This window comes from Danio rerio, chromosome 6 (assembly GCF_049306965.1).
Source record: "Danio rerio strain Tuebingen ecotype United States chromosome 6, GRCz12tu, whole genome shotgun sequence".
Classification (NCBI taxonomy): domain Eukaryota; kingdom Metazoa; phylum Chordata; class Actinopteri; order Cypriniformes; family Danionidae; genus Danio; species Danio rerio.
Window position 1 is genome coordinate 8,346,276 of NC_133181.1, and position 27,377 is coordinate 8,373,652.

At 36.2% G+C, this 27,377-nt stretch overlaps 3 protein-coding genes across 12 annotated transcripts in view; 2 read left to right on the top strand and 1 right to left on the bottom strand.

Annotated features, from left to right (window-relative positions):
- The window catches only part of drc2 (dynein regulatory complex subunit 2), a 33,376-nt gene extending 16,959 nt beyond the window's left edge, over positions 1-16,417 (top strand). Inside the window, exons 1-9 of one of the 6 annotated variants that reach the window (XM_005165699.5) lie at positions 9,079-9,122; positions 10,119-10,292; positions 10,603-10,770; positions 11,147-11,316; positions 12,341-12,479; positions 12,974-13,171; positions 13,276-13,488; positions 15,070-15,222; positions 15,418-16,417. In XM_005165699.5, coding sequence (XP_005165756.1) covers positions 10,149-10,292; positions 10,603-10,770; positions 11,147-11,316; positions 12,341-12,479; positions 12,974-13,171; positions 13,276-13,488; positions 15,070-15,222; positions 15,418-15,711 — 1,479 coding nt within the window. In that variant the 5' untranslated portion in view covers positions 9,079-9,122; positions 10,119-10,148 and the 3' untranslated portion in view covers positions 15,712-16,417. 6 annotated transcript variants of the gene reach the window in all.
- Positions 2,319-3,389, top strand: sox21a (SRY-box transcription factor 21a). Its single transcript, NM_131286.1, is given in 1 exon segment — positions 2,319-3,389. A coding segment is annotated over 1 exon segment (720 nt). The 5' UTR covers positions 2,319-2,563; the 3' UTR covers positions 3,284-3,389.
- Positions 16,418-17,417: 1,000 nt separating the features above from the next.
- fkbp11 (FKBP prolyl isomerase 11) lies at positions 17,418-26,975 on the bottom strand. Of its 5 annotated transcripts, XM_005165698.6 has the most exons (7): positions 26,942-26,975; positions 26,598-26,738; positions 26,349-26,411; positions 23,718-23,805; positions 21,463-21,496; positions 21,215-21,285; positions 17,418-17,681 (listed from the first exon to the last, which is right to left on the bottom strand). In XM_005165698.6, the coding sequence occupies exons 2-7, from the start codon at positions 26,709-26,711 to the stop codon at positions 17,473-17,475; spliced, it is 579 nt and encodes a 192-aa protein (XP_005165755.1). In that variant the 5' UTR covers positions 26,712-26,738; positions 26,942-26,975; the 3' UTR covers positions 17,418-17,472.
- Positions 26,976-27,377: the final 402 nt, after the last annotated feature.

The following is a 27,377-nucleotide window of genomic DNA, read 5'->3' on the forward strand; positions in this document are numbered from 1 at the left end:
TAGACCGGCTTTGTTCTGGTCTAAAGAACAGACTATTATAGATTCTCAAAATAGCAACGTGCCAGCAACACGTCAAAACACACCATCTTTTTTAGACCAGAACGCCTATGGGCGCACGTATGAGCGCAAATGCATTTGCTATTTAAACAGCGTGGCCCAACACCTCAAAACGACTTTTGCGCCGAGCTGAAAGTAGCAAATAACAATTGCGTTGCGCCTTGCGCCACATTGCACCGGGTGTATGATAGGGCCCATAATCTGTCCCTGAAATAAAAACATAAATACAGTAAATAAAAAGTATTTCATCCCAAAAATGTCTTAAATGGCCTGATGGATGATTTCTGTAAGCTGTAAAGGAATGTTATTCATGTGGTTTTCAGATTTTGTTTTCTTTATGAAAAACATTTTACAAATGTACAAACCCTGTCATTGTCCTTGTGCTCAGCCCAATTGAATTTACAGCTTTAACAGTTTTGTTATAAAAAACTGTTAGTTAGAGAGAAAAAAAAATGCATGTTTCAGATTTATTTATTTTATTGAACAGGGACAATGCTCATTAATCAATAGTAAAACTGTAAATAAGCCAGTTAGCTACAAGGGCTAATTTTCATCTGTTGCCCCCTGCCAGATTTTAAAAGGCAACCTGAAATCAAAAAACACGTTATCACACATCCAATAACTGTAAAGTTACATACAGCAAAAAGATAAAAACATATAATAAGACATTAATAAACAGTTAGAGAAAAGAATTACAGATAATTGCAAACTTGATTTGCTTTTAGCCATTTCTTTAAGTGAAGTTTATTTATAAACAAATTTTGAGAGGATCACATGCTTATGATTGTTCACAGCTGTTCCAACTTTAGCTAATGACTAATTATCCTATCAGACGATGCTTAACTCACTATAAATAACCAGACTTTTCTCATCTCAATATCTTCGTCTTTAAGAAAGTTGGTTCGAGCCTCAGCTTGATCAGTTGACATTTCTTTGTGGAGTTTGCATGTTCTCCCTGTGTTGCTGTGGGTTTCCTCCGGGTGCTCTGGTTTCCCCCACAAGTCAAAAGACATGCGCTATAAATTGGGTAGGCTAAAATTGTCCGTAGTGTAAGTGTGTGAATGGAAGTGTTCCCCAGTGATGAGCTACAACTAGAAGGGCATCCGCTGCGTAAAACATATGCTGGATACATTAAACAAATAAAAATGAACATCTTGTACACTATTAAAAAATATCGGTAAATAAACTGTTATCTGTATTTTGTGATTTATAGTTTTATTTTTTGTTATTTATGCTTTTATGAGACCTTTATCTTACTTCATGGCAAATTTTAACCTTAAAATGTTGGAAAAAGTGACTTTTATGAACATTTTTAATAGTTTAAAGTGATATATTGTCTGGGTTGGTGTTGTATATTATGCTGCAAAAACCTTGTTGTTATAAACTGCCAGTATATTTTCTATTTATTTATAGCCTATATTATTTCTTATACATGTTATTTCAGACTACTAAAATGCCAACAAGGGCGAAAAAGTGAAATAGGTAGTGCTGTTGCCTCACAGCAAGAAGGTCGCAAAAACGTGCTGGAGAAGTTGGCGGTTCATTCCACTGTGGCGACCCCAGATTAATAAAGGGACTAAGCCGACAAGAAAATGAATGAATGAATTTGTCAATAAAAGTCTCTTTGTTAAATTGTAGAGTTGAATTTTCAACATCAAAAGTCGACAGAGCAGAGATCAACATCTCATAATGCAATTAACAGCATGAATAAACGGAAAACACAAAATAGGGGAACTGTTAATTAACAGATATTTTTTACAATGTTGCTGAAAATGAGTTCCAAAATGCAAAAAAAAAAAAAAAAAAGCATTTTTGGGTCCCGTCTAAACATTAAATTAGAGAATCCTATTTTTGAACGTGGTCATTCTTCCATCAGAAATGCATACATTTCTGATAGATAATCTAGTTGAGCAAATGCTCAAAGAATTGCATTTTTAAAATTGGCTATAATAGCTTTGATCTGTATAACATTTGTTTCATATTATTAGCCTATATTGTTTGGAACTGGAAACTGAAGCTTAATAATTGTAAACTTGTCTATTTCTAATGACATGTAATTATTTGACTGTACATTAAACTAATTACCAGAAAAACGTCTTCAAACTACAAACCTGTCCCAACGGTGTAGTCCATTGTGTATTTAAATTTCACAAGACCCACCCTCAGTGCTGTCATAAATCTCGTGCAGAAGTGACACGCCCACTTGATTCAAAACTCGAGCGCAGGCGGCACAAATCCGAGCAGTGATGAGCATTTAAAGCCAGGTCACTTCACAAACTCTGAAGCACTCCGCGCGTGCATGGATGACAACTCCAGCTATCGGGACTGCGTTAAGAGACCACTGTCTGATGGCATTTTAGTAAGACATTTACAGTGAAACTTATTTTTAGACGCAGGCTCAGATTTGGATGCCATGTTACAAAGGTAACAGGGCCAGGTCTGACTGAGCAGGGCGTCAAAGGAACTGTTGGACTGAACTGAAAAAGGAGCACCAAAGTATCAAGAAATGGCAAAGCCCATGGATCATGTTAAGCGCCCCATGAACGCTTTTATGGTGTGGTCGAGAGTTCAGAGGCGGAAGATGGCTCTGGACAACCCGAAGATGCACAACTCGGAGATCAGCAAGCGCCTCGGAGGCGAATGGAAACTCCTGTCAGACTCTGAGAAAAGACCTTTCATTGACGAGGCCAAACGACTCCGAGCCGTCCACATGAAGGAGCACCCGGATTACAAATACAGACCGCGGCGAAAGCCCAAAAACTTGATCAAAAAAGACAGGTATCATTTTAATGTCACGTATAATCTGGGTGAGGGGGACCCGCTGAAGAGCGCGCGCCTGTCCGGGGACGCGCTCTCGGACTCTTTGAGCGCGGAGAAAACGTCTGTCGCCGCCGCTGCTACTCGGGTGTTTTTCAGCCACCATCTGTCCGCAAACCCCTATCCTTTTCTCGACCTGAACTCTAAAATATCGGAATTACCTCCTGCACCTTTCCCGCATTATTCCGTGCTCGGGTATCCCAGCGGACTCCCCGCGTTTCCCGGGATGGGGGTTCTGGCCGGTGCGCCCCACGCTCACCCGTCTGCGGGGAGTCCAGGTCACATGCTGCCCTATAACTGCCTGGGCTGGCCGGGCTCTGGACCTGCCGTTCCCTCATCTTATGTACTTTTACCAGGAATGACCAAAGCTCAGCATGAACCTTACCTGGCATATGCTGCAACGATATGAGTGGAGTTTAAAGGGCCACGCTGTTCATGTGGTACAAGGTCACGTGCACTTGTTTGAAGTTTTGCATTTGTCAAAAAGAAATAAATGTGTAAAATATTTGTGGAAAGCGTTTCAATCTTTAATGTCTTTTGCATTGTATTCGATTATATGGGCATTTTGGTGGCTCTTGTTTACATGCTAACCAATTAATTTACAGTATTTAATATTGGACGACATATTATGTATACCAGGGGTGGCCAACCCTGTTCCTGGAGATCTACCTTCCTGCTGATTTCAGTTACAACCCATATCAAACACACCTGCCTGTAATTATCACGAGGTGTTCAGGTCCTAATTAATTGGTTCAAGTGTGTTTGATATGGGTTGCAACTGAAATCTGCAGGAAGGTAGATCTCCAGGAACAGGGTTGGCCACCCCTGATGTATACTCTTTATGCTACAAACTTCAGTTTAACAACCTAAAACAACAAAACTTTTTAAATGGCTATGCCTACACTTTTAAATCCGAGATGCCCAAACTAGTTGGCCCATGGTAACTTTGATTTTGGCCGACCATCCCATCTGAGAAGAGAGGTAGAATAATGGGAATGGTTAAAAGACATTTTAAATTTTATGTAACCTTTTATTGGTTGGTTTTAATGTTAAAAGCTAACTGAAATTAAATGTTTTAATTTAGATGGTTAAAATTAGTCATATTTAGGTTAAATTACATACTGTCACCCGACAAATAGAGGACAGTGCAGAGAATTGGGTGAGTGAATCAAGACAAGGGCAGATTCTGGTTGACTAGTGTACTGTATACAGAATTCAACTCTGTCTTATAAATGCGAGTGTTTTTACTGCAATACGTTATGATTAAAGTTATACTGCATTACTTATTACGATTCAAAGTAATGTTTTCTAGTTATTTATAAATATTATGAAATTAGTTAGAAAATTACACATGGCAACTTTAATGTAATATGGTTTGATATATTTATTTTCGGCCCATGGCTCTCTATGATATTTGGATTTTGGCCCTTCATACGAAAATGTTTGGGCACCCCTGCTTTAAATCATTAATTTATTCATTTTCTTTTCGGCTTAGTCCCTTTATTAATCTGGGTTTGCCACAGCGGAATGAACCGGCAACTTATCCAGCAGATGTTTTACACAGTGGATGCCCTTCCAGCAGCAACCCATCACTGGGAAGCTTTAAATCATATTTTAGATTTTAATACATGTATTTTTTTTTTTTGCAATATTTGCTGCGCACAATTATCTGTTTTATACATATGAAGTAAATTATCCTTCGTTTTACAATTACAAACCATTTAAGTTTTCATAATTGCATACATTATCGTCTTTCAGTGTTCAGATATACAGTTGAAGTCAGAATTATCAAACCTATTGAATTATTAGCCCCCCTGTTTATTTTCCCCAATTTCTGTTTTACGTATGTTTAATTATTCAAGACACTTTTATACAGCTTAAAGTGACATTTAAAGGCTTAACTAGGTTAATTAGGTTAACTAGGCAAGGTAATTAGGCTAGTTATTGTATAAGAATGGTTTGCTCTGTAGACTATTGAAAAAATATATAGCTTAAAGGGGCTAGTAATTTTGACCTTAAAATGGTTTTTAAAAAATTAAGAACTGCTTTTATTCAAGCCGAGACTTTCTCCAGAAGAAAAAAAATATTATCACACGGTGAACATTTCCTTGCTCTGTCAAACATAACTGTATATAACCAATTTGTAAACAAATTGTAAAACAAAGAATATATATCATTTATTTTTACCCTGGTTATCTAAAACAGTTATTCAAGTAACAGGTTTTTAAATCTACAATTATATTTATTTACAACAAGTTCAAACACGTTGTATGAGCTAATATTTTGATATACACATTTCTTCTTTTTTTTTGGTGTCACATTACAAATATAATGTTTGCGGATTAAACTAATAATAATCAAAGGTTTGTAAAAATTACAGAAGGAACTATTTTAAAATGTATTGTCGTCAAAATAACATGTTCTTCTGACAAACCAATTAAAGCCGAGACCAGATAAATGTGTTATATGATATACTTTAGAACAATAGACAGCAAGTGGCAGAATTACAGAAGTGGAAAACAATCTGTTTAGATGACAGTCAACAGAGCTTCAGCTGAATCAAGAGCTTAAACAGATCATTGGTCTCTTTTAACCAGGAGTAATGATGAGAAACAAAAAGTCAGTCTTTAGGAAACTGTAAGAGGCGATCTAACACTGAAAAAAAAATCAAAGGTGATTTCTAGGATTTACTTTTTTTTTAAGTGAAGTGGTTGTAAACAATTTATTTGGGCCTAATTTACTACATTTAATTAGTTTTTTAACCTTCAACAGATATAAATTGTTCGCAACAATTTTGCAGACATGTTTTTTTTTCAGTGAAGAAAAAGACCTGATAAAAAAAAAAAACAATAAAAGCAGAACAAGCTCCTGATGGGAAGTGTCTTTACAGTAGTTTACGTGATTAGTTAAATTGCAGCACTAATCCTATTGCTGTTTAAATTCAAGACAAAGTGAAGATTCAATTGATTATGCACTCAAAATATGTATATTTTGCTGCTTGTTCAAACTACTTAATTAAAATGAGCTGAATCAACACAATTCTTGAGATTTTTTTGGGGACAACTTAATGGTTTTATATTCAATCTGCTTAAATTTGTTACGTTAACTTAATCAATTTGTGTTGAGAAAACTTGAATGAATTGTGTGGAACCCAGCATTTTTTTACAGTGTATTAATTATTAATAATCAATTTAATTGCATATAAAATGCTTTTTTTACTTTAATTCTCTGAAAATGTATCTATATTTATTTGAACATTATGTTTATTGGGTTTTTCCAAGTTAAACACAAAGTGCAACAAAGTATCATCTAAATGGATCATTCATGCCCACATATAGTGCCCTATACATGCACCAAACCTTCAGCCCATGCATAGTGCCATAAATAAACCATGAATAAAATTAAACAATTCATTTAAAATGCTTTATCAAAGCATTCTGTCCTGTTATACCCAAGAAATGAAGCTGCCCTAGCATTTAACAAACAAATCTTGTCGCTTTTTCAGACGAAACACAATTTTTTTTTTCACAGTTGAAGTCAGAATTATTCAACCCCAGATTTTTTTTCTTTTTTAAATATTTCCCAAATTATGTTTAACAGAGCAAGGAAATGTTCACAGTATGTCTGATAATATTTTTTCTTCTAGAGAAAGTCTTACTTGTTTTATTTTGCCTAGAATAAAAGCAGTTTTTAATTTTTTAAACACCATTTTAAGGACAAAATTATTAGCTCCTCTAAGATAATTTTTTAATCTTGATAACCATCGTTATACAATAACTTGCCTCATTACCCTAACCTGCTTAGTTAACCCAATTAACCCAGCGAAGCCTTTAAATGTCACATTAAGCTGTATAGAAGTGTCTTGAAAAATATCGAGTAAAATATTATTTACTGTCATCATGGCAAAGATAAAATAAATCAGATATTAGAGATAAGTTATTAAAACTATTATGTTTAGAAATGTGTTGACAAAATCTGCTCTCCGTTAAAAAGAAATTGGAGAAAAAATAAATGGCTAATAATTCAGGGGGGCTAATAATTCTGACTTCAACTGACTAAGATGACACTTCTTTAATCCACATGGACGGTGGTTTGAAATCTTTCCATCTCAGAGTAATGCGTTTTATGGCTGCTAGTAGTTGACAAATCTCAGATTAACGCTTTGTTGATCAAGTAGTCCCCTAAGAGGGTAAGTCTAGGCTCTCTAGGCACAATAGTACCTACAACTATGGCAATAAAATCTAAGACCTCTTTCCAATATTCTTCAAAGTCAGCGCAAGACCACAGCATATGTAGGAGAGTCTCTTTATCTGCTTTACATAAGACAAAGCTTTGGGTAGGAGCTTTTAAATGAGTGCAATCCGGAGTTACTTGTTTTATATTAAACTGGATGAGTTTATGACGACTATTGATAGAGAAAATCTGGGCTTTCTCACATCTTGTTTCCCATTTGTCATCTGTGAATGAGCTCTCCAAGTGTCTCTCCCACTTACCAGCTCTAAAAATGACTCTAGATCAGAATTATTTACATTCTGTCTCCATCATATCTACATGTGTATTTGTGTAAGAGGCTCGTCACAGTGCTGACATTTTTGTCAAAATAATACTAATCCCATAAGCACAAATGTATAACAGTGACCTGATTAAGTTAATGAATACTTTTAGCACACCCTCATATTATTTACTTGTATAAGTGAAGCAATGCAAATGAATATTACAACATAAAAAACACATAAGCCAGTGGTATATTGTCTGTCTATAATCAGCAATGACAACAGGTTACAAAGATCATGGGTAATTTATCCACAGCTTGTGTTTTATGTAAGCATAAAGATAACAAATCATTAATAACAGAATGATTAAGCTCTAGGGATGCAACTGCTTTTAATGTTTTTACTGTAGATAGAAGATTATATTTAATTACATAAACTTTTTGTGTTGCTATAAAACATTAATATTTGAGAATAAGCAATTAAGATTATGCAATTTGATTATTTATTGTTGTTTTTGTATATTTTACAATATTTTTTTATATATTAATAATCATTTTTGTATGTACAGAAGTTAATTTTTTGGCCCTCATGTGATTTTTCTTTATTAAATATTTCCCCAATGATGTTTAACAGAGTCGGGAATTTTTAACAGTATTTTCTATAATATTTTTTCTTCTAGAGAAAGTCTGATTGGTTTTATTTTGGCTAGAACAAAAGCCGTTTTTAATTTTTTAAAAACATTTTAATGTCAATAGTCCTAATATTAGCCTTAAGCTATATCTTGTTTATCCATATATAGCTATATATATCTTAAGCTATATCTGATAACAAACCACAATAACTTGCCTAATTATCCTAACTTGCCTAATGAACCTAGTTAAACTTTTAAATGTCACTTTAAGCTGAATAATGTCTTAAAATATCTATGAAAATATTATTTACTTTCATGATCGCAAAGACAAAAGAAAGTGTTAGAAATTGGTTATTAAAAATATTAGGTTTAGAAATGTGTTGAAAATACAGAAACACCTCAATAACAACCTTTTTAGATACAACAAAAATACAACAGTTCAAGTTCACTCTGTGAGTGTAAATATAGGCTAATCAATTCGTTTTGCTCTTCTATTGTTAATTTTTTGTGTTTCATATTATACTAATTACTATCAAATACATACAACAATGGTAAAAGTTCCTTTTTTAATCACTATAAATGGCCTTGTACATACAGTAATACAAACTTCCTTAATCAGCCTACAGACAAGCATCATAAGAAAGAAAGAAAACGACAACAACAACTAGGGGTTTTTAGCAAGTTCAGGGTGCTTTATTAAATAACAGACAATTCAGGCATTTTTCTTCATTCGTTTAAGTGACATAGTTCCTTGTGAAATACATCACATTTTAGAGGGATTCTCAAGAATCTGTACTTATGTAAAAAGAACTTCCCAAGAATAATAATAGTGTTAAATGCTAAATCAAGTCTGTCAAAATTAAAGCCACAGCTCCCTCTGCCGCTCACAACCATTAATGACGATGTTTTATTTTTTGCATTTTGTGCCTTAGTTTATTTTGGTAGTTGTAATGTATTAATGTCATTATGTATACCATATATGTGTCGTTGTATATGTCATTAACTATTAAAAAAGACGAAATAAAAAGACCTGTGTTTCCCACCGGAAACAAGTGGTTTGTGCAGCCTGTAGTGGTTGCTAGGAAACAGTCAACAGAAACAAGCCAGAGCAGTGGACATCAGCGGTAAGGCGATGCTGAATAATAATAGCAGCCCTTAAACTGTTTTAATCTAACCAACCAGTACGTTAGTGTACAAAAAGATTACAATTCGACTTGTTTTTGCATCTTGTTTTTATTTCTGCAGCTTAATAAACGGAAATGTTTTGCGAAAATCTGCATTAAAACAGTGTTTGACAGTAAAAAACGTTAACGTAAGCTTTAATAACTAACGTTACGTTAACTAACTTAGTATTTTAGACTGAGTGTAACATTATATAACAACGTTATAGTTGTTTGAGCTGGTAAAGCTCATTTATTTCTGAAGCATGATGTGTGTAAAGTTTTAATTTTTATTTTCTTGTAACGTTAATCCTTTATAAATTTTAATTGTAACTTTTTTTTCTCAGAACTGTTAGTTTGTAACTATCTTGATATTTTGACAGGATATGTCTCAATTTTAATTTATTTCTCAGGTTTGTGAGGGAAAATAGAATAGCTTTTTTTGTATTTCATATTGAAATTTTGTGGGTGAAACGGTGGCTCCCCTTACAGCAGGAAGGTTGCTGGTTCGAGTCCTGGTTGGGCCAGCTAACATTTCTATGTGGAGTTTGCATGTTCACCCTGTGTTCTTGTGAGTTTCTTCTTTTGCTCCGGTTTACCCCACAGTCCAAAGACAAGTGCTGTCGGTGAACTGAATAAACTAAATTGGCCATTGTGTATGTGTGTGAGATTGAGTGAGTATGGGTGTTTCCCAGCACTGGGTTGCAGCTGAAAGGGCATTCGCTGTGTAAAACATACGCTAAATAACTTGGCGCTTCATTCCGCTGTGGTGACCCCTGATCAATAAAAGGACTAACCCCAAGGAAAATGAATGAATGAATATTGGAAATTGGCTTCAATATCCCAGGCTCTGGAATCAAACATCTTCTCTGGATGATAACGTAATCATAATAATCCTGTTGATGGCTCGGTATATGGTTCTGATTTTGTGTAGTTACACAATGAATTTTCTCTTCTCAGGAATTCTGAAATCTCCGAAATTCTGCAAACATGCCTAAAAAAGCAGGGAAGAAGGCCGGTGGAAAACTGGCCGGGTTGACGGAGGAGGAGAGACTCCTGTACATGCAGCAAAAGGCTCAAGCGGAGGAGGAAATCGCCAAGAGAAAAGAGGACATGCTCACACACTTCCTCAAGGTGTGTGATAATCAGTGTGTTTGAGGAGCATGGGTTTTTGTAAACCAACATTGAGTCAAATCTAGACAAACCCAATGTTGTGTAGTTTTCAATGAAATGTAAATGACACTTTTAAACCAACAGTTGGGTTTTGAAATCAGTTTAAATGTTTTATAGTTTTGATGCTTGAAAACCCGATTACGTCCCACATTTTTGTTGTACTGCATAAACATCAGAAATGTTTAGTTTTTTAAATATGTACTTAGCACTAATTAACACAAGCTGTTTAAGGCTTATAAGGCTTAAGGGATTTCCACTCTTGTTTTTATAGGATAAACTGCAGAAAGAAGAGAAGAACACTGTACTGAACCTCCACAAGCTGCGTCAGCAATGGCGAGCTGTTTTGACGCAGACAAAGATAGCAGAGCTGCGCAATGACATGTCAGTCCTCTCGCAGACCTTCGAGAGAGTCCTGGACTACAAAGACAACATCATTAGGGTGACCACTTTATTTGCAAACGAAATGCATTTAATATAAACCACAGGCGTCAAAGCCAGATCCTTGAGGGCCACAGCTGAACTAACACCGAACTAAGTCCTTCAGGCTTGTTTGCAACCTACAGAAAAGTGTTGAAGCAGAGTTGGAACTTAACTGTGCAGAGCTGCGGCCCTCCAGGAACTGGCTTTGACACCTATGATATAAACTATACAAGTCTGATATATAATATCATATAATATAATATAATATAATATAATATAATATATGATTTTTAGACATATATAATATAAAAGTATGTCTAAAAACATTAAACGTGTGGTTGTGTGTGTGCGTGTGTGTGTGGGTGCGTGTGTTTGTGTGTGTGTGTGTTTTCCAGAGTTTGCAGGTTGATTTGTCAGAGAGGGAGCTTCAGTCGGAGCTGAAGCGCAGTTCACATCTGCACAACGTGGACTGTCTGTTAGAGATTCATAAGAGTCGACTGGCACAACTAGAGTTCAACTTCAAGAGCAGTCTAGTGGAACTTAGCTCAGAGTATAATACTGAGAGGTATACACACATGAACTGTCTCATATTCCCAAAATACTTACAAATGCATTCATTCATTCGCCTTAGTCCCTTATTTATCATGGATTGCCACAGGGTGATGAACCGCCCACTATTCCGTCATATGTTTTACGCAGCGGATGCCCTTTCAGCCGTGAGCCAGTACTTTGAAATACCCATACATTGTCACATTCACACTCACTCTCATACACTACAGGCCAGTTTAGGTTATCCAGTTCACTTATTACGCATGTCTTTGGACTGTGGAGGAAACCAGAGCACCTGGGGGAACCAAAGACATGCGCTATAGGTGAGTTGGGTAAGCAAAAATTGGCCGTAGTGTGTGAGTGTGTGTGTGAATGGGAGAGTGTATGGGTGTTTCGCAGTACTGGGTTGCGGCTGGAAGGGCATCCGCTGCATAAAACATATGCTGGAGTAGTTGGCGGTTCATTCTGCTGTGGCGACCCCTGTTAAATAAAGGACTAAAACGAAGGAAAATTAATGAATGAAAAAGCTGGGTTCCATCAATTTCTTCATGTTGTGTGAACAAAAATTAAGTTCACTTATTTGCAAGTTAAGTTTACATATTAAAGTAAATTAAACGTGAAACAATTACGTTGTCCCTATAAAAAATTGTTAGGAATTTTGTGTTTAAAAAAAAAGCAGCAAAAATAATAATTTTTGTGTGTGTCACCAATTACTCTCAGTCAAGTGGTGCTGAACTGTTATGATTTGCTTTCTTTTGTTGAACACAAAACCATAAACTACTGAAGAATTTTGGAAAAAAGAGCCAATGACATCCATAGTAGAAACAAAAAATACTATTGAAATCAATGGCTGTTTTTTCCCAGCATTCTTCAGAATATCTTCCTTTGTGCTCAACGAAAGAAAGAAACTCAAGTTTGGAGTAAATGAAGGAGTAAATGATGGTAGACTTTTCATTTTAATCACAACAAACAAACCACCTGTTATTCTGAAGGAAATGAGCCAATTTAGCATAAAATACTTTGATTCTGTTATGTTTCAGGGAGCAGATTCTCTCCCAGCACCAGCAGGAATGTGTGGATTTGGACAATGTGATGTTTTCCATGGAAAAGCACTACAGTGATCTCGATGGAGAGGCGAAACGTGATTATCAGAGCACTCGCAATCAAATAAAAAAACGGGTACGGGTACACATCGAAAGGGAAAGACCCCATCCATTAGTGACAATATCTTCCTCACTAGAATTACCAGCCCTTAGTAAGAAGCAGTCGTCCACCTTAAGAGTTTTGAATCTGCCGCTATAGTGACATATAGGCGTGTTTAGCTCCACCCTCTTTTAAAAAGAGCGCTGGGAGCAAAATCTCATTTGAATTTAAAGCGACGGTAATCAAAACCACACAACTTTTGAGCAAAGCCTAAAAGGGGCAGTTTCAAGGAGTATAAAACATTATTTGTGTGGTATTTCGAGCTGAAACTTTACATGCACACTTTAGGGGCGTCAGAAACTCATTTTAAAGTTTTAAAAAGGCATAATAGGTCCCCTTTTAAAGATAGTACTTATTAAAATGATTATTTTCAAATTGTATTAAAGAATCTGCTAAATGTAAAAGCCACATTAATAAGCCACATAGTGTTGGTTTATTGTAGTGAAATGGTTTGGGTTTTGTTTCTGCAGAACTTTGATGATAAGCAAGCGGTGAAAGAGCAGATGGATGGAGTTGTGGAGAAACTGTGGCAGGACCAGCAGCAGGTTTTAAACCACTACAACGAGTCCACCAGAGACAAAATCATCACGACCGATGATCTGATGAACAAGGATGTGCAAAGTGCCAAAGAAATCGACTCGCTTAAAAAACACATTCAGAAGCTGCAGGTCTGACAAAACCTGCTTTTTTCCGGGGTTAATAATTCAGGAGGGCTGATAATTCTGACTTCAACTGTACATTGTGAAATTATTATCTTTATTTTTTTTTACAGGATTCCATCTCTACTTTCCGTGGTCAGCTGAGCTCTGGTCAGACTGATAAAACAGCGGAGCAGCTTCGTTCTGAACGTGATGAACTCGCACAGGAAGTTCAACACTTCAGAGTCCAGCTCAATGCGGCGCAGGCCATCCGGAAAAAACACATTACTAAACTGACTGTTCAAAGCAACGACGCTACCAAAAAACTGCAGGAGATCGTAGCAAGGGTATGCACACACACACACACACACACACACACAAACACACACACACACACACACACACACACAAGCAAATGATCTACAGCAATATTCATATGGAGCTGATTGGCATTGAACTGTCCTATAAAGTGGCAAAGGAAGCAGTTCATTTGGAAATGATAGAAAGTAAATGGATCTGATAGATGTTAAACATTAAATCTTTACATTTGAAATAAATAGTGCATTGAATGAATGAAAGCATGAATGAGTGCATAAATGAATGAAAGAACAAATGAATGAAAGAATAAATAAATGAACCAATGAATGAACCAATGAACAAATAAATGAATGAACGAACAAATTAATGAATAAATGAATAAACAAATAAATTAATGAACGAACGGATGAATGAATGAATGAACGAACGAATGAATGAATGAATGAATGAATGAATGAACCAATGAACAAATAAATGAATGAACGAACAAATTAATGAATAATTAAACAAATAAATGAATGAACGGATGAATGAACGAATGAATGCATGAATGAATGAACAAATGATTGAAAAAATGAATGAAAGAACCAATGAATGAATGAACAAATGAATAAAAGAACAAATGAATGAATGAATGAACAAACGAATGAATGAACCAATGACCGAATGAATGAACAAATGGATGAACCAATGAATGAATGAACAAATGGATGAACCAATGAATGAACGAACGAACAAATGAATGAACAAATAAATGAACGAACAAACGAATGAATGAATTGATCAACTAATGAATGAATGAACAAATTAATGAATGAACAAATTAATAAATAAACAAATTAATAAACTAATTAATTAGTGAACGAACAAGCGAATGAATTAATATAAAACAAACTATATGAAGAGAACTCAGTAATAATCATTGGTATTTTTATAATACACATGACTAGGCTGTATATCCATGATATTTATTAAAAGGGAATATAAACCAGAATGTGATTTATGTAATAATGTCTATATATAATAATGAGTAATAATAAAATAATAAGTGGGAAATGTTTAAAGAATATAAATATACCATGATACATGACCTTTGTCAAAACATACTTTTTTATTAAAAAATATTTGCATTCATCAAGGATACAATCTATTAATTATAATAATAATATAAAAAATAAATGATAAATGGACAAACTAGAGCAGCAAATGATTGTATTTGAACAATATCTAGAGTATCAGGTGACAATGAAGACTAAAGTATTAATCTTGCAAATTCAGCTTTGCATAGCATGAATAAAAATTAATATAATATAATGTAATAAATCTTAAAGTGAAAGCAAAATAAAAGAGATTGTAGGAATAATTTAGTTTAGTAATAACATTCATAATATGAGTGCATTTCAACAACACGTCATAACGCACACTTATTAAATAATTATTAATAAAGCTAATTATATTTCCAAATTTATTAAACCAGACTGCGACTTCTTATGCATCATTAATAAAAGATGTTTTTAAAGCAGGACTGCATTGTGGAAATGTACTGGGAAAATAGAGAGTTATTATTATTAATATTTTGAATCAGTCATTTTAGCAATATTCTTAAATAGGGGGAAAGGCTGCTGCGTCAGTGCGAGATGTGCTGTAAACTGGAGACGGAGCACGAGAAGGTTTTGCCCTTCTACAAGTCATCACTGAGCGAAGAAGAGCAAAAACAGGAGAAAGCCAAAGCCATGGAGTCTTCAAATGAGAAACTCACACAGGTAATGAGCATTAAATCACACTCAGCAATCCCAAAACCCACTGTAAACCTGCATTCATTCATCTTGTCTGACAAGGAGTTACAATACCTTAATGTTTCACTCAGAAACACAGTACATCATGCTATGGGAATAAAACGAGAGGTCTTCAATTTGTTGAGTATTAAGTATTTTATGTTATTCTGTTCTTATCCACAGCTAATGCATGACTATTCGCCTCTTGCGAAGTTCTGGCAACGCTACAACAAAGTTGAGCTGGACTGTTTGTGTGTGAAGCGAGAGAAGCTGCTTCTGCTCCAGGAGAATGAGCGTCTGAGGCTCTTTCTGAAGCAGTACCTGGATGAAGTCTCGGTTTCTGATGAGAGTTTTCGGCAGCAGAAGCTTCTGGTGGTGTCGAGTCCTGCTCTTCAGGATACTGCTGCCACTGACAGACATCAGCAGAAAAGACACGTTGTGCAAGAAGCAGCCTGTATTGTGCAGAAACAGCTTTAGAGAATAAATGTAGAAAAACAATGCAGAATTGTGCTTCTAGCAGCAGTTAAAATGTTATAGAATTCAGGTTTGCTAATTTGTTAAAGTGATAGTTCACCTAAAAATGAAAATTCTGCCATCAATTACTCACCTTTACTTGTTCCAAATGTGTTTGTTTTTGTATTGTTGAACACAAAAGAAGATATTTTGAAGAATGTTGTAAACCTGTAACCATTGACTGGTATTTGTTTTTCTTAATATGGATGCCAGTGGTTATACAGTAGGTTTCCAACACTCTTCAGTATGAACAAAAACAAAACTCAAATTGGTTTGGAACAGGTCAAGGGTGAGTAATGCAGAAATGCTATTTTTAAGTGAACTTAACTATATATTTTATTGTAAATGTAAGATTTTTACAAATTTTACCCACATTTAAGTTTATTGACCTCAAGAAGGCGCCAAATCATTAAAGATTAACGACTCGGCAAAAATCCGATGTCCGTCCGCACTCCCGCTTTTTTGACGGTTTGAAACGTTTGCTTACGTTTTTAATCGTTGCTAGCATTTTTAGCACAAATTTTAGTTGTTTTAACATGTTTTATGCTTCTATCATAAATTATGACGTTTAAAAATGTTAGCAATATTCCTACAGATTAAAAAAATGTTTTATGAAGGGGAGCAAAATAATGTCTTGAAAAACAGTTCCTTAATAAAACATAAATCGCAACACTAGCTGAATGTTTTTGATGCAGCAGTGCATGCTGGGAAAACAATAAACGATAGCCCAAGTGCACAGTAAGGTCTTTCCAAACGACTAAAGATGGTATGATAAAGATTTGCTGATTCTTGAAGAACTTCTCTAACCATTGACCTCTGATCGCTTTCTTCAGCTGATGAATTACGCTGGGAGAGCCTGTGTGTCAGTGAGTGTTGAGCTTTCATGACTGAAGCCCTTTCACCTAAATTACTGACGATCATCTTAGTCATTGTAATCTTTCTATCTAAAACGAAGTGTGTTGCTTTCAAGGTAAACATTTATATCTGCGTTCATTTGCTGAAAATAATGTAGGCTTGTTCAATTGAGAGAAATGTGAAATGTTTAATTCGGCAAATATGCATTAAATTGGCCTAATCAGAAAAACTTATTTTGTTAAAAATAATTGTATTTATTTTTTTTATACATTCTAAGCAAATAATATTACCTAAATTATACAAAAGATGCATTAGGGTTTCCACACAAATATTTAACCAGCACTGTTCATTCATTTTCCTTTGACTTAGTCCCTTATTTATCAGGTCACAACGGTGGAATGAACCACCTAACCAGCACTGTATTTAATATTAATAATAATAATAATATTAAATCTCTTAAGTCACCAATTACGATATACATATCAGAAGAATAATTGGACATCACGTGAGTCGTGCATAAAACGTGCCCCACAGGAATAAAAGACTCCATTTCTACTCTTTTTAATCAAATAAATGCAGTCTTGAGGCGCAGGAAAGACCTCAAACTTTTAAAGGATGGTATATATTGAACTGAAACAGGTGAGAGGTAGAATGTTTTCAGATGAAGCAAAAAAATCATCTGAATTATTGACAAAAAACACAATTATCCCTGCCCTCCACCTATTTTTTGTCCAAAAAAAAAACTTTTAGTGTAATAATTCAATACATACCAGTTTTTACATGTCGTAATATCTCACAAATGTCACAAAAAAAAATTGAAAGCACCAAAAATATTTTTATTTAAATAGTTTATTCTGTTTGGCTTTGATCTCATTTCTTCTTGCTCTTCTTGTCTTTGCTCTTCTTCTTGCCTTGAGGTTGTGCGTGTGCTTTGTTGTAGAGGTAGAGTCCCACTAAACCCAGTAAAGTGGGAACCAGCGCCAGGCACAGAAGAGGCAAGATGTCATTGATGAGCTTCTGCCATGGCGTCTGCTGGGACAGAGAGATCACCTCCACCTCGAACTCCAGCGTACTGTCACCTGTGAGGAGAGACAGACAAAAGAAACTCAGAAGTGCATTGAAAGAATCACCACTCTAACCTGGAAAGAAAGAAAAAAAGGTCGGTGGAGACGAAATTTTCACAGAGACTGCTCAATTTTACAAACAATTACACAGAAGCAGTAAGTAGCACATTGAAATGTTTTATTATTGTCGGTAATAATTAAATATTGACAGTAATTGATACTGAAGCTGCTCTGTTTGTTGTTAGGAAGACAACATGTTTACTGTTCAATGTCCTATGGAAAGTTATTCAGAGTTACAAGTAACTAATTACTGTAATTAGATTACTTTTCCACAGGAAAAAAGTAAGGTAAGGGATTACTTTACATTTTCAGCTAATTTAATTACAGCTACTTATCATATACTTGTTTAAATGCTGTACATAAATTCAACAGTTCTGGATAAATCAATTAAGAGAATAATTCATTTATGAATAACATGCTTGAGAAACAATGACATGAGTCAGAAATGGATGTCAATATATGGTATGTATGAAATATAGTGTCATTGCTTTGAAACGTGTGTGTTTTGATTTATATATTATTTATAATTCTTAGTGTTACATTTTTTAATTAAGCTGCAATGTCCTGTTTGGCTCCGATTTAAGTTGTCGTTTAGTTTAATTTCTATTGTCTATACGGCGTTGAGATTTATTTGTAGTGCATTTATGGGTTGAATTTTTAGAGTTTAGTCGGGTAAATAAAAAACTTAGAATTAATGCATTACTTTTCAAACAGTAATTAAAATATAACAAATACAATCTTAATGATGTAATTAGTAATTAATAACTTTTTTAAAGTCACTACCCAACATTTAAGCCATTCAGTTTAAAATGTACCTATAGTATGGCAAGCTACTTCTGCCTAAAATGTTCCCAGCATAACTCAACATAAATGTATTTAGTATGAATTAAATTAAAGATCTCTGCAATTCAATTCTCATTAGTATTAATTACATACAGAGAGGTGTCTAATTTATTTTAAGAGCCGTGCTATTTTATCATGCAATAGACCTTTTTCCTAGTATGCAAAATTTCCCATTATGCTTTGTGTGTATGCGCAAGGAGAATGCTAAGAACTTCCAGTCGGCAGCTGATGCGTAAAAACAGTCACATTCGGACAGCTTTGAAATGATAGTTTGAATCTATTATATTCGCTTTTAACGTCTTTGAACTAATATGGTTGTCAATCAGCGCCACCTCCTGGACTGATCATTTTTAAAAATGCGATCTAATAGGATGGAAATCAACTGCTGTGAGGCATTTACCCCTCGTCTTCAGACGGCATCTTGTGCCTCGTCATCACTAAAGTCAACATTTTCTTTTTCGTTCAAATATATAACAAACTCAAACAAATGTAATGCACCAAAAAGTTTGACACACACACTCACACACATAGCCTGTACTATCCCACTAACACATTGATTGAATAAGTGGCACAAAGTGAAAATAAAGTGTCGTTTTAAAATGACAGAAAAACACAAACCCTGAAAAATATTACACAACACAAACAAACTAAATGAAACATAAACTGCTCCCGATTAAAATCAACATGCAAATCAGCCAGCAGAGTATCAATAACGCACTTTTATTGGTCATTTTGTAAATTGCATGACTTGCATACCTGTTAAGTTTCATTCCAGTAAACTGGATTGCTCTATAATGCTGTGAAGTATGTGTGTATGTCTGTGCGTGCACTGATGAGCCGCAGAGCTAACAACTGACAGGTCGAGAACACACACACACACACACACACACAGTATTTCTGACGAAAGACACGTGAACTAGTAGAGCGTTTTTCTCTTGCGCTTGATTCACATCTGACAGATTATAACGGCTTTAACACACACCTTTCAAAGTTGTGTCACAAAAACACACCGTAATTCACTCAAAACGATATTGAAACCCATTTTCGGATTGCAAATTACCTGTTGTAAACAGAAGTTCTAAACATTCTACCGGAAGACACTGGTCTCTATGGCGCTCTCCATGCAGCAGCTAAGAAAAATGTCTATAGTAACAACTTAATTAGAGAACTATCTAATTTAAAGATGCTGTTTTGTGTAAGTTAAGGTGTACGTTTTTTTTAAGGAATGAAGCCCCACCTTCTAGTAGTCGAGCCAATCATCGATCAATATAAACTGACAATTCTCAGGGGAGGGGCTCAGCCCTGACGTGTGTGATTCGATCATTTAGAAATTAAACGAAAACAACTGTTGTTGTTTACTTTTATTGGAGAATAATAATAATATGAAATTTAATCATAAGCTCGATAAAAACTTTTGGCTTCCCCATTCAAACAGTTTTAAAAATGGCCACCGAGTGAAATGACTTGCCGTAAGCCTGATTTATACTTCTGCGTCAATTGACCGGCGTAACCCACGGCGCAGGCCACGCGCGTGGCTGTGTATTTATACTTCTGTGCGCTGTCTCCGTTGGTCTGCATTAACACTTCTGAAACGCTAGTGGGCAGTGAGGTGTAAATGTTCCTCTGTGTCGAGTTTCTTCGCGGCTTTTTTGCTTTTCCTGAACACTTCCGGGATGTACAAGTGGCTCAAACTCACTCATTATGAGGCAGAAACCGGCGGACGTGCAACAACTTTAACTATGAGGTAAACACAAAACAAAACTTTCCATCCGGAGCTCCTTCACGGGACTCCACACTTGTAAACAATCGCTCGCGCCATTCGTGCGGCTCTCGGTCCCGCCCAGACTCGTCAGCGCTACCAAGCCGACCAATCACAGAGCTTACGCTACGCGTCGTTGCGACGTGTAGTTACATTTTTTGAGAGGTGCACGTCAGTGACGGCCACGGCCACGGCAAAGGGCTATGCGTCAGCGCCGTAGCATACACCGGTGTTTGACGCAGAAGTATAAATCAGCCTTTAAAGGGGCTCTGGTGTAACTCCGCCCACTGCCAGTACATCCAATTATATTTCAGTTGGCAGAAAGCAGCTAATTTCATTTGTTTTGAGGGCTTCCTCAATGTATGTGGGCGTGGCCAACATGTGTAGATGGTTGTATGTGGGCGTGGCCAAAAACGTGTGGACAGTAGCTGCCTCCGAAATGAAATGTAGATTCAGTTATAAAATACCATATAAAGCACAAACAATACAAATATTCATTCATTCATTCATTCATCACAGGGGAATGAACCGCCAACTTGGAAACAGTATACACTCTCTCATTCACACACATACACTATGACCAATTTAACTTATTCAGTTCACCTATGGCACATGTCTTTGGACTGTGGGGGAAACCAAAGCAAAGTGGGAGGACGGGGTTGGGCCAGGTGAAAAAGAAATCCTCTCTTGTATTTTAAAATTGGCCTGCAATACTTAAATTTAAACCACTCTTCACCTTTCATTTATATTTATTGTATCAAATCTTCACTTATAATGATGACAAATTAGCTTACAGTCTTTTTTCGATATATGCAAAACACACACTATATAGTGACACACTATATTCAGTTTAAAGCTGTTTTACTGAAGCTTGTTGATATGGTACCTGGAATGGTTGGAGGGTATCCTCTTTTCCCATACGCTAGATGAGCCGGAATCATGGCCTTGATTTTTTGTCTGGAAAATCAGAGACAGAAAAGACTGAAAAAGGCCTTCAGGTGGGTGATTCAGACTTCACCCTAAAAAGACCTTTTCTTGGAGTGGTCCTCAACATATTATTTACTTGCTGTACTTTCGTCGTTTGCCAACATTGTACATTCCTCAGCTAAAAAACAGCCGTTGACTTCTACTTACCCTTCACACACTCCAACCAGGGCTTGCTCCAGGCCTGCCAAGAAAAAAATAAAAGATTTAAAGATTTGTGCAACTGTGGAAACAGCACGTAATTAGTATACGTGGTTTTAGAAAAGAAAACACAACTCAAAAAGCTGTGATTAGTCATTACAACCATCTTAGATTCCAAGCTGCATTATAGTTACTGCTGTGAATAAAATTATAGTTAAAAAAGATAACATCTGTATGTTTTATTCCAGTTAAAATATCTACTGAACATAAAAATCCCAAACTTTCGACAAATAATAGATTACTGTACAATAAAAACATCCATAAATGTTTTGTTTTGCTTGAACAAATGTTGCGTCAAATGCCTGATACCCAAAACATCCCACCTATCCCGGTAGCTTCCGGAGAATGAGCTCCACTGGAGCAAGAGTGTATAACTTAACTTTTACACTAGAGCATAGATGCCCACAGATCGGAGCGGTTGTCTAGTATCGCACCAGCTGGAGCTGTTGATACGCCACCTTCAAGTGAGGTTTTGCAGGCTGCTTCCGTCTAAGATGCTCACCAATCACAATGCAATAGGACAGCTAACCAATCACAACACATTTTGTTTTTTCTAAAGGCGGGCCTTCATCATACCCAGGACAAGCAGAGCTGTTTGTGCCAGGCTGGGGAGAAAGGCATTGTAACAGTGTAAATTATGTAAACAATAATGTGCTTTTAAAACCACTAAGCATGAAAATGTTCTAGTACACCCGAAAAAAAAATCAACCCTTTAGAAATGAGTAAAAATAGGACCTTTTTTAATTTGTATAAACAAAATTGATTTTATGTGTTAAAACCATACCCGTCAACACAATTTTTGCTGGGATTTTCTCACATTTTACCATTCTATCCTGCCATCATCACATTTAAGTGTTGTCCCATATTTCTCCTGTATTTTTAACATTTCTATAAAAAGTGAAAGTAGCATTAAAGAAGTGATCTCAAATGTGATATAATTGCATAAGCTGTTCAAGAGAATTATGCTTTTGCATAATAATTAAATAATTAAATAATTAAATAATTAAAGCTATGCATCAACTGTCGCCTTCCTATGCAACCTCTGAGCATCCTGTTGACGCGGTTTGAAGATGAGCAAATGTGGACACTTTTGGATTTGCCTGTGTTTTTTAAACGTACAAATACACTTAATAATATGTAAACATGTCCGACCTGGCGTGTTTTATTTCAAACACAAATAATTTGGTCTTAAATGAGCATAAACAGTTCCGAAAGTAATCAAATGCTATCATTATAGATCTGTGCATTCTTAAAGTGACTCCTCTGTTATTAGACAAAACAGTTAATCAAAATGAGAGATTTGTTTCTCTTACTAATAATAATAATAATAATTCCTTACATTTTTGGGTTTGGGAATCTCCTCATTCACCACCAGTGTGCAGCATCCACCTGGATGACCAGACGGCAGCCATTTTGCACCAGACCGCACACCACACACCAGCTGATTGGTGGAGAGGAGACAGAGTGATAAAGCCTATTATTATATGGGGAGGGTTAGGAAGCCATGATAGACAGAGGCCAGTGGGCAGATTTGGCCAGGATGCAGGGTTTAAAACCCTACTCTTTTTCAAAGGACATCCTGGGATTTTTAAAGACCCCGGAGAGTCGGGACCTCGGTTTAACGTCTCATCTGAAAGACGGCGCTCACTGAGCATTCTAGAGTCCCCGTCACTGTACTGGCGCAGGTTCAGCGCCCCCTGCTGGCCTTACTAACACCACTTCCAGCAGCAACCTAGCTTTCCCATGTGGTCTTTAATCCAGGTACTGACCAGGCGCAGCCCTGGTTAGCTTCAGAGAGCTGCAAAGAGCTAGCTTCCGGCACAAAATATAGGTCATTGGTTTTAACAGGCTAAACCTTGTCTTTTATTTTCAATTTGCTATTATTTGTTATGTATTCTATAAAGTGAAGCTAATTTCCTCCTCATATTTCGGTTTTAAATAGGCTTATATACAATTCAACTGCTCTGAATTAACAGATTACAGAGTAAGGGGTCATTTAAGGTTTATAGAGTTTCCTTTTTTTTACGGGGTTAAGGGTTTTTTACGTCCCAATGTTGACAGGTATAGTTAAAACAGGTAGAAAAAGCTTGAGAATTGTAGGTGACTACTGTGCATAGTTGTATATATCCTAAATACGATAAGTTCAGGAACGTGTGCTCTGTTGTGTTTCTGTTATGTTGTTTTTAGGTTCCACAGCCTCATACCTGTGATGACAGACCTCTTGCCCAATTCTACAACCAAAGGCTCGCGAGACAGAGACGTGTCTATCACCTTCCCGTCCATTAATCGACCCTGCACAAAACAGCAAATTGATTTTACAGGTAATATGCATTCATTATGTGTGGATGCAACAAGCTTTGTAAATACCTGCAGACATAAGTAAAATAAGCCATCTAATAAAAAGTGTGGATTGACGTGTAAGAGGTTTGGACAGACTAGTGTAATCATGGTGTCGTAATCAGCATACATTACAACAAGGATGAACTATAGGTTAAAAATTGATCACATAAAACTAATAAATTATCACAAAATGAGGTTTTACAGTGAATAAGGCAGATATTAAAACGGGGAAATGAATGATGTCGCTTTGTTATTGCTAGAGTTTTCTGTAATAGTTTTATGCATTTTATTAATTGCAATTTAGGGCAAAAAAATGTTTGATATATTTGAGTGTGTAAAATGTTTTCTACACACACACACACACACACACACACACACACACACACACACACACACACACACACAAGCACACACTAAAGTTTATGTCAGAATAGGGTTTATTTTACTATGCTCCCCAAAAAAACTTGTAGAAACAGCATATAAAGCTCACAAGAATAGAATTGACTACACAGTAATATAATATTCTGCACATTCCTCAATGGTCATGTTTCCTTGATTTTTACAAATGAAACAGCTGTGATGTTTATATATTTTATATATTGTTATTTTATTTTATTTTATTAAGTTTAGTAACATTTTATAGACAACCTATTTTTTTTACTTAATTCATTCTCCTTCAGCTAAGTCTCTGATTTATCAGAGGTCACCACAGCGGAATGAACCACCAACTATTCCAGCATATGTTTTACTCAGGTGATGCCCTTCTAGCTGCAACCCAGTACTGGGAAACACCCATACACTCTCTCATTTACGCACACACACACAATACGGCCATTTTAGTTCAGCCAACTCACCTATAGCGCATATCTTTGGACTTGTGGGGGAAACCAAAGTACCCAGAGGAAATCCACGCCAACATGGGGAGAACATGCAAACTCCACACAAAAATGTCAACTGACCCAGCCATGACTCGAATCAGCAACCTTCTTGCTGTGAGTCGACAGTGCTAACCACTGCGCCACCGTGTCGCCCTATTTTTGTGCGTCATTAAACTAAATGATATGCTACATACATTTTGACATTGTTCCATTAATTGATGCTTCTTAATGTAAACTTGTACAGAATTTATTAATTACAATTTAATATTTACTAATGCATTATTAAAATCCTGTGTTCATGTGGGTTTCCCTCAGGGTGCTCCGGTTTCCCCCACAAGTCCAAAGACATGCGCTATAGGTGAATTGGGTGAACTAAAATGTCAGTAGTGTATGTGTGTGATTGGTAGTGTGTGGGTGTTTCCCAGTGATGGGTTGCAGCTGGAAAGGCATTTTCTGCATAAAACATATGCTGGATAAGTTGGCGGTTCATTCCGCTGTGGCGACCCCAGATTAATAAAGGGACTAAGCCGAAAAGAAATTGAATGAAAGAATTATTAAAATCCAAAGTTGTACTGAACATTAACGCACTGTGAGTTAACAAGAACTAAAATTGAACAACTTTATTTTCTTTACCTGACATTAACTAATTATACCATATTGTAAAATGGTAATATTTTATTCTTTTTTTAAAATTTAATTAATGTTTAATTGTTTTTATTTTAAAGGGGTAGTTCACACAAAACTGAAACGTCCGTCAGACAGGTTTGAGTTTCTTTTTATAATGAACTCAAAGAAGTTATTTTAAAAAATGTTGGAGACCAGTAAACTGACTTCTATTGTATTTGTTTTTCCTATATTCACTGTAAAAATGCTTATAGATTTTGTGTTAGGACAACATGAAGGAGTTAACTTGTTAGTTTTTTTTTTACAATTTTAGGTGGATTTAACATAAACCAAATAGGCTGTTTCAGCTCAATTTAAATAGTTTGAACAAACAGCAAACATAATTTTGGGAGTGTCAATGGTTACATGTTTCTAAAATGTTTAAAATGTATTCATAATCTATGGGCACCAACTGTGTGTAAAAATGTATTTTATAAAGAATTGTGTTTTTACTAATCTACTTATTGACAGTTTAACTAAAGAAACTCGCTCTCCCCTATTATAGTCGCGCACGTACAGCAACAGGAGCGCGCACACTCCTCTGACGCGCGTTTCCTCGAGTCCGAACAGTCGCGGCTCCGCTGACTCAAATGCTGACGTGTTGCTCCTCCTCCTCCACAACATTTGGTTTCGCTTAAACTGAAATACTATGTCAAATTACGAAACAAGAACGCGTTTTCATTACGAACTTCTGCTCTGTTTGGATTTGAGAGGAACATGTTAAGCGTGTTGGCGTTTTCCATGTTACATGCTGCACCACAACTGTATGTTATGTCAGATATGGCGAGTCCAGATGTCAGCTTGACTCTGCCACATCACTGGACGGCTTCATGTGCAAATAACCCAGAGTCCATTTTGACATGCTTTATGTTAGAACAACAAGAGATTTCATTGGAGGGTTCCTTGTTTTACAACATAATGGGCTTTAATGGCGCAATGCGCTGTATTTCTTACCGTGTAGTGGATTTGCAGCGTGTCTCCCATCTCGGATGTAATCGTGCACGACTCCGGCATCACCTAAAACACACATATCAGTGAGAAATATTACAGAATGCACAACCTGACTGCAAATTGAAATGCAAAGAACAGCAAACCGATGCAATATTGTGATGAGATGTTTTTGCGTCAAAAGCACGTATGCAGTGAGCCGCTACGTGGACTGTTGTAGTAACAGTCATTCATAAAAAACTTGCCACAACTCACCAACGTCTCCACAACCAACTGTTCGATCACGCTTTCTTTGCTCTCCCCGTCCTCAGCGGCAACAAATGCAAAAACCGCGAGGAAAATCAAGACGATCCCCGTCCGAGTTGCCATCGTGTCTCACGTTAAGAGAAAAAGCAGCTGTAAGAGAAACCACAGACAGGATAAAAGCTAAACTCACTTCCGTCACCGGAGTCTCGCTTCTGCAGCCCGCTGTGCTGAGGGACGCAATAAATACTCAGACAGGAGAATCAGCCGAGGCGAGATGCCAGTTAAAGCTGATGTGTTATTAAACTCAAGAGATAACGGAGGGGTTACGCGACCCTCGACCACTGGACTAATACCTGGGTCACTGGAATCCCCGCCTCATAATCCGCCAGCATCCCAGAAGTCTCTCCATACCCACGGCTGCAGCTGTGAGAGAACTTCCCCGATAGAGGGCGCGGTGTCGTGCTGTATTTCAAACTGCTGTAGCATTTAATCTAATGTACTAACTACATGTACTAGTGTGCGAGATTGACAAGTAATTTGTGTTATGTGCATCCTTATCGAACCAAATATACAGTTGAAATCAAAATTATTAGCCCAGCTGTGATGATTTTATTCTTTTAAAAGTTTATCTATCAGTTTATTCCCAACAGTTGCTTAACTGCGATACTTTTTAACACATTTTTTAAACATAATAGTTTTAATAACTTATTTCTAATAACTAAGTTATTTTGTCTTTGCTATAATATTTTAATAGTTATTTTGCAAGACACTATTCAGCGTATTGTGCAA

What these genes read in the sequence shown, in the direction of transcription:
- fkbp11 (XM_005165698.6), bottom strand. Translation starts at nt 26,711, where the DNA reads ATGGCAACTCGGACGGGGATCGTCTTGATTTTCCTCGCGGTTTTTGCA. An exon ending in AGTTGGTTGTGGAGACGTTG is followed by an intron (nt 26,412 to 26,597) that starts GTGAGTTGTGGC and finishes TGTGTGTTTTAG; the next exon opens with GTGATGCCGGAGTCGTGCAC. An exon ending in CAAGAGGTCTGTCATCACAG is followed by an intron (nt 21,497 to 23,717) that starts GTATGAGGCTGT and finishes TTTTCTTGGCAG; the next exon opens with GCCTGGAGCAAGCCCTGGTT.